Source organism: Rhinolophus hipposideros (assembly GCF_964194185.1).
Source record: "Rhinolophus hipposideros genome assembly, chromosome: 14".
NCBI classification, from domain to species: Eukaryota; Metazoa; Chordata; class Mammalia; order Chiroptera; family Rhinolophidae; genus Rhinolophus; species Rhinolophus hipposideros.
Genome location: NC_138060.1, coordinates 61,197,744 through 61,204,916, shown reverse-complemented (window position 1 = coordinate 61,204,916; position 7,173 = coordinate 61,197,744). Strand labels below are relative to the sequence as shown.

General features: G+C 56.0%; 1 protein-coding gene across 1 annotated transcript; it reads left to right on the top strand.

Annotated features, from left to right (window-relative positions):
* On the top strand, positions 1 to 6,854 carry QARS1 (glutaminyl-tRNA synthetase 1). Its single transcript, XM_081072785.1, has 24 exons — positions 1 to 331; positions 475 to 622; positions 980 to 1,089; positions 1,233 to 1,308; positions 1,541 to 1,605; positions 2,146 to 2,199; positions 2,335 to 2,395; positions 2,729 to 2,800; positions 2,924 to 3,009; positions 3,177 to 3,263; positions 3,680 to 3,779; positions 3,899 to 3,977; positions 4,058 to 4,166; positions 4,264 to 4,394; positions 4,480 to 4,572; positions 4,665 to 4,802; positions 4,893 to 4,980; positions 5,070 to 5,213; positions 5,313 to 5,417; positions 5,589 to 5,681; positions 5,800 to 5,927; positions 6,021 to 6,087; positions 6,166 to 6,291; positions 6,720 to 6,854. The coding sequence occupies exons 1-24, from the start codon at positions 215 to 217 to the stop codon at positions 6,768 to 6,770; spliced, it is 2,328 nt and encodes a 775-aa protein (XP_080928911.1). The 5' UTR covers positions 1 to 214; the 3' UTR covers positions 6,771 to 6,854.
* Positions 6,855 to 7,173: the final 319 nt, after the last annotated feature.

The window sequence follows — 7,173 nt, the reverse complement described above, 5'->3', positions numbered from 1 at the left end:
AGCGCGGAGACGGAAATGAAGCGCCAGGAAAAGCCGGTGTGGCCGCACTCTGTCCTTTAAATGGCGCCGACAACCCTGAAGAGCCCCGCCCCAGCCCGCCAAGGAAAGACACCATTGGCTCTGCCTGACGGCCCCGCTCTCCTATTGGTTAGCGGGCTAACGTCCACGGGCAGAATTGCCCCAAAGTTTTCTTTCGGTTTCCGGTGTCCCTGCCATGGCGACTGTGGACTCCGTGTCGCTCTTCACTGGCCTCGGCCTGAGCGAACACAAGGCTCGCGAGACGCTCAAGAACACGGCTCTGAGCGCGCAGCTGCGTGAGGCGGCGATCCAGGTGCGAGCCCCTCTGCCCTTGGCCCGACTGCGCACTGTCCCCACGCGGCGCCCGTCCGGTCCCCAGCCACATCTACCCACCTTGTCTCGCGAACGCCTTTCTCACTGGGCGTGGTGCTTCTCTCCTGACCCCTCTGACCCCAGGCGCAGCAGACCCTGGGCTCCACTGTCGACAAGGCCACCGGGACCTTGCTGTACGGCTTGGCCTCCCGACTCAGGGATCCCCGGCGTCTCTCGTTCCTCGTGAGCTACATAGCCAATAAGAAGATCCACACCGAGCCCCAGCTGAGCGGTGAGACCCCCGTCTGTGCTGCCACTTCCACCTCCAGCCCTCAGCCAAGACCCCTTTCTGCCAAGTCCCCCCATATCTCTCTAGATGCGTAGTTCAGCGCTCTTCTCTCAATCAGACCTACTAACATTGAGGGGTGGAGAGGCTTTCTGGTGAGACTGACTGGGGAACTGTGTAGGTCTGGGGAAAGCCTCCCTCAGAACACATAGTCTCTCTTACGGCCTCGGGGTTTCTCTAGAGTGGTGCAATGCTTAGCCTCCCAGAAGGCCAAACTGTAATTGGGGTTTCATGGGATTAGGGCCCAGTCTACCTCCTTCTTGGAGCTGACATGCCACAAACTCATTGGCTCTCCTTCCTCAGCTGCCCTTGAGTATGTGCGAAGTCATCCCCTGGATCCTATCGATACCGCGGACTTTGAGCAGGAATGTGGTGTGGGCATCACGGTGACCCCAGAGCAGATTGAAGAGGCTGTGAGTCTTTCCCCATGCATTGGCTGCTGCCTTAGTTCTGACTCTGGAAAGGAGTGGCTTAGCTTCTCCATCCAGGGAAACCCATGGTGAAGGTGTGGTTCTGAAAAACACTTTCCTGAATGGTATGCTTTGGCTTTTTATAGGTGGAGGTCGCCATAAACCGCCACCGGCCCCAGCTCTTGGTGGAGCGTTATCGTTTCAACATGGGGCTGCTGATGGGTGAGCAGAGCCTGGGGAAGGGACTATACTGTTCTCTCTGGTCATGCCTTCTCTCCCGTATGTGAGAGAGGGCGGCGGTGTGGGGAGGCGTAGAGGAGTGGCAGCACCTTAAAAAGAGGTCTGGCTGGGCCCAGACTCTAGCTCCTGAGGTCAGCCAGGATCTTTTCTTGGGAAAGAGGGTGGGAAGTGCCTTCCTTTGCCTTTCTGCAGCTCCTTGTGCCCACGTTTCTAGGAGAGGCTCGAGCTGTGCTCAAGTGGGCAGATGGCAAAATGATCAAGCACGAAGTAGACATGCAGGTGAGCGCCTCCTTGAGCTGAAGCAGACGAAGACCCTGCTGTGGAAAGGGCCTAGAGTCCACTGAGAGATAAACGGGGCCCGGGGGGAGGAGACCCTGTCCCTATTCTGCTGGTGCATAGTGGAACCTGGCGTGGAGGGGGCAGCACCTGGGTGGGCATACTTGGGCCTCTGAGTTGTCCCGAATTTGTGATGACTTACTTTACTCTGAACCTCAGTTTCCTCACGTTGTAAATAGGAGTGATGTGGCCTTCATCTCATTTGAAGATGAGCATCTTCATTTAGGAGGCTAAGGGTGATGGCTGAGGTAGATGGCTTATCTTGCTGCTGGGCCCACAGTTTCTCCCTAAATGGCAGTTTTTGTTACCTGAGCCCAGTATGGATGCAGGACCATGTTAGGAGCAGAGTTGGATTGGGCTAGGTAGGGTTTCCAAGGTGGTGCTGGTCAACAAGCCAGGAAGCCCTTGGGTGGATGGCGTCAATCAGGCGTTCTTGGAAAGAAACCCCTCCCTGTCTCATGCCTGACTGTGGTCTCTGCTCAGGTCCTCCACCTTTTGGGTCCCAAGACGGAAACTGATCTGGAGAAGAAGCCCAAGGTGGGGCTGAGCATGGTTCTGGGTCCCTGGGGATGAGGTGGTGATACCTTAGTCTGGGGAAGGGAGTGTCTGACCCCAGTGACCCCAAGACCCTGCCCAGGAGAGACCCTGACCCAACTTCTGGGCTTCTTGCAGGTGGCAAAGACTCGAGCGGAAGAAACAGACCGGAGGACAGCAAAGGATGTGGTGGAGAATGGTGAGAGACTTGAGACTCCTGTCGCATTCAACTCCCTGACTTCTGGGCTTTCTACCTGATGGGTCCTTCCTGCTTTGTCCCCTCAGGCAATTGGCTTGAACAGCACCCTTCCTTCTGCTGTAAGACTGGAAGTCCTGGTGTTTACTTTGTTTCCTTTACCCAGAGACTGGCCTGAGAAGTCTGGCTGTGTATCTCTTGTCTCTGGGGTTGGGGGAAGAGGGGCCTGCTTGGTTCTGTTCTGATTGCAGGATATTAGTACCAACAGGTGCCTTTCTGAGCTGGATGTGGTAGCTGTGTCCAGAGGGTAAGTTTTCCTTGGTCTCTTCTCTGCAGGCGAGGCTGCTGGCCAGACCCTGTCTCTGATGGAGCAGCTCCGAGGGGAGGCACTTAAGTTCCACAAGCCTGGTGAGCAGGCAGGGCAAAATTCTGGCGAGGGCTGGATCTTGATAGCAACTCTTGCAGCCAGGCCCCTGGGGTGGGGAACCTTGGCCTGCAGCCTGGTCCTCAGACTCGTTCTGGTCCTGGCAGGTGAGAACTACAAGACTCCAGGCTATGTGACCACTCCACATACCATGGATCTACTGAAGCAGCACCTGCAGGTCACTGGGGGACAGGTGTGTAAGAGTATGGCCAGGCAGGCTAGTGCCATCAGCATTTGGCAGGGGCCTCCATACTGCCCCATCTCACCTATCACCATGGCCTCCCTGAGGAAGGGTGTCTGTTCCTTTAGGGTAGTCTGAGCTCTGACCTAATTCCTCTGCTTCCATTTCCCTCATCTCAGGTACGTACCCGGTTCCCGCCAGAACCCAATGGAATCCTGCATATTGGACATGCCAAAGCCATCAATTTCAACTTTGGCTATGCCAAGGTGAGTGTGTGTCTGGGAACGTGGCGAGCAGAGTGACCACTTGTTGTTCCCATGACTGATACCAGAGAGGTATCCTGCCTTCCCTGCTGCTTCTGTAATGTGCCCAGGACAGACAGAGGCCATAGAGGGGAATCAAACGTGTTGCAGATACCTAGCAATCCATTGCGCTTATTGGGAAAAAGCTCTAAGGTGAGGCAGTGAGTCCAAATTTGAGGGACTGTCCAGTGCTACCTCTCTTAGATCCACGTTGGTATAGAAGGTGCCTTGTTTGCGGCATTTAGATACAGAAAGCTGAGTGAAACTCCTGAAGATGTTTCCAGTTCTGACACGGTAGAGCTCTGAGAACTGCCAAGTTTGATGAGTGGAACTTGGGAGCTGATGACATGGGAGCTCACAGATAACTGCGATTCTCCTAGGCCAACAATGGGATCTGTTTTCTGCGCTTTGATGACACCAACCCTGAGAAGGAGGAAGCGAAATTCTTCACTGCCATCTGCGACATGGTGGCCTGGCTGGGTAGGGGCTGGGAAGGCCTGGGCAGAGCTGGTGGTCAGTGGGCCTCTCCTTGGGCCATGGTCAGCCATTGGGTGTCCCTGTTTGGTTGCTCATACAATATATGTGTCATTCTGCCCCAGGTTACACACCTTATAAGGTGACATACGCCTCTGACTATTTTGACCAGCTGTATGCCTGGGCTGTCGAGCTCATTCACAGGTGAGGCCAGGGCATGATGTGGAGCCAGGCAGGCTGACCAGGACACAGCCATGCTGGGCACTCACACCCCTTCCCCATAGGGGCCAGGCCTATGTGTGCCACCAGCGAGGAGAGGAGCTCAAAGGCCACAACCCGCTGCCCTCTCCCTGGAGAGACCGTCCCATAGAGGAGTCACTGCTGCTCTTCGAGGTGGGGTTCTGCAGGGGCAGCGGGGTCCTGGTGGGCCAGGATGCTGAGGGTGACATGCCCCATGCTGAGAGGCAGCCTGAGCCCTTGCTCCCCTCAGGCAATGCGCAAGGGCAAGTTTGCAGAGGGTGAGGCCACACTGCGGATGAAGCTGGTGATGGAGGATGGCAAGATGGACCCTGTGGCCTATCGAGTCAAATATACCCCACACCACCGCACGGGGGACACCTGGTGGGTATGAGCATGGGTGGGTTGCTGGGCCATGGGTAGGGCAGAGCGGCGCTGGATGGTGGGGCTCACTGCCTACGCCCCGCAGGTGCATCTACCCCACCTATGACTACACGCACTGCCTCTGCGACTCCATTGAGCACATCACCCACTCACTCTGCACCAAGGAATTCCAGGCCCGGTGAGGGATGTGGGCCCATGTGGTGGGCAGGACCAGTGGGATTCCAGCAGCCCTTCCTGGTCTGAAGTCCTGACTCCACCCTCCCACCGCAGACGTTCTTCCTACTTCTGGCTGTGCAATGCCCTGGATGTCTACTGCCCTGTGCAGTGGGAGTACGGCCGCCTTAACCTGCATTATGCAGTTGTCTCTAAGAGGAAGATTCTCCAGCTTGTGGCAGCTGGTGCTGTGCGGTAGGTGTGGTTGTGGTTTGGCTCATCAAGGATTTGTGGTACTAATGGCATGTGCTGCCAAAGGCCTTCTCACCACCTCCTTGCCCGCAGGGACTGGGACGACCCACGGCTCTTCACGCTCACAGCCTTACGACGGCGGGGCTTCCCACCTGAGGCCATCAACAACTTCTGTGCCCGGGTATGGTCCATTGGGCTGGGTGGGCAGGTGGGGGCTGAGCATGGCAGTCCGTGGTTGTGGCTATGACTGATGCTGACCTTTCTTCTTAGGTGGGGGTGACAGTGGCACAGACCACAATGGAACCACATCTGCTAGAAGCCTGTGTGCGTGATGTGCTGAATGACACAGCCCCACGGGCCATGGCTGTGCTGGAGCCATTAAAGATTGTCATCACCAACTTTCCTGCTGCTAAGGTAGGTCTCCCTCAATATGTGTGTGTGCATGTGTGTGTCTGTTGGGGCGGGGGATGTCCTAGTGCCTAGTGTGACACAGACACGCATCTCTTGGTATAGTCCTTGGACATTCAGGTGCCCAACTTCCCAGCTGATGAGACCAAGGGCTTCCATCAGGTTCCCTTTGGATCCATTGTCTTCATCGAGAGGACTGACTTCAAGGAGGTGAATGGGAGGGTGGAGGGTCCTATTTGCTGCCGAGCCCAGCCCTACAGTCCATCTACTTCCTGCTTCAGACCAACCAACCCCTGCCAGACATAGGGGTGAGGGGAGGAAGCCTCTTGTAACTTTCCGAGCCTTGCAGCCTCTTGTGTCCACCCTACTTCCTACCTCTAGGAGCCAGAGCCAGGCTATAAGCGCCTGGCATGGGGCCAACCTGTGGGCCTGAGGCATACAGGCTACGTCATCGAGCTGCAGCATGTTGTCAAGGTGAGAGCCAGCTGCAGCCTTCCTACCGCAGTGACTGCTGGGGAAGGATCTGGGTGCAGCCTGCAGTCCTGGTAGTGGACCCCAGGTCTGATTGCAGGACTGTTCCCTCGACTTTCAGGGTCCCAGTGGTTGTGTGGAAAGCCTGGAAGTGACCTGCCGACGGGCAGATAATGGAGAAAAGCCCAAGGCCTTTATTCACTGGGTGTCACAGCCTCTGACATGTGAGATTCGCCTCTACGAGCGGCTGTGAGTGAGCAGAGCAGGGGTGGGGTCAGGTACAAGATGGGCATTGTCTGCTGTGGCTGCCCAGCTGGAGTCTGACCTTCACTCTGGCTGCAGATTTCAGCACAAGAACCCTGAGGATCCTACTGAGGTGCCTGGTGGATTCTTAAGTGATCTGAACCCGGTAGGCTCATGGGGTATAGGGTGAGGGTGGGGGGGGGACTTCCCTGACTGGATGGCCATCTGAGTTCCCTGCCCACAGGCATCGCTACAAGTGGTGGAGGCAGCCTTAGTGGACTGTTCTGTGGCCCTGGCAAAGCCCTTCGACAAGTTCCAGTTTGAGCGGCTTGGCTACTTCTCCGTGGATCCAGACAGCCACCAAAGACAGGTGCCTGAATTTACCTGCCTGGCCTTTCCACAGCAGTGATAGTGGCAGCTGCCATTTACTGTGCGAACCGCTTTGCCTACATTTCCTTAGTTAGTCCTCACCACCGGAGGTGGCATTCATGTTCTGTTGATGAGGAAACAGACTCAGAGGTTAAGTCCATGCACACAATTTTGTACGGACCCTGCCTTTCTTATTCCTCAAGGTAGGGGGCAGGCCTCGAGGTTTTATAATTCATATAAAACGGAGGCCCAGAGCCATTCAGTCCCTTATCCAAAGTCATAAAGTTACTGAGAACCTGAGTCTCCTGACCCTCAGCATCTCTGGGATGAATGAAGTGAGGGTAGCAGTGGGGTGTCTGTGGTGAGACCCACCCTGGCCTCCTGGCCTGGTTCTGGCTTGGTGGTCATTCTTCCCCCTCTGCCCTTTAGCTTGTCTTCAACCGGACCGTGACACTGAAGGAGGACCCAGGAAAGGTGTGAGCTGGAAGCCCTGTGCACTTACCTCATCCTTCTGGAGGCTAGGGGAACCCAGACTCCCATGTCAATAAAGAATAGCTAAATCTCCCTGGAGTCTGTGTTACCTGTCTGCCCTCCCAGCACCTGAGGGCCTTAGAGGCGTGCTGGGGGTCGGGGTTGGGGAGGGAATGATACACTGCACACACAGCAGTACTTACAGCCTTGAAACCACTGGTGCACTTCTTGGTGCTCAAGGGCAGGGGCCCGAGTCTGGTAAGATATCCTCCGCCTCAGGTCCTGAGGTGATGCTCCACGGCTTAGGAACCCCGTGCCAGAGGGATCCGGAAAGTTTGTGTCTGCCTGTGTGCCTAGTAGATGCAGAGAGGCCAGGCTCCCTGTCCAGTTATTCAGCAAATAATGATTGAAG

Bases quoted from the DNA above. Each gene is read 5' to 3' on its own strand.
- QARS1 (XM_081072785.1), top strand. From the start codon at position 215: ATGGCGACTGTGGACTCCGTGTCGCTCTTCACTGGCCTCGGCCTGAGC. The intron at 3,780-3,898 runs GTAGGGGCTGGG...ATTCTGCCCCAG, and splicing joins CGACATGGTGGCCTGGCTGG to GTTACACACCTTATAAGGTG. The intron at 4,981-5,069 runs GTATGGTCCATT...CTTTCTTCTTAG, and splicing joins TCAACAACTTCTGTGCCCGG to GTGGGGGTGACAGTGGCACA.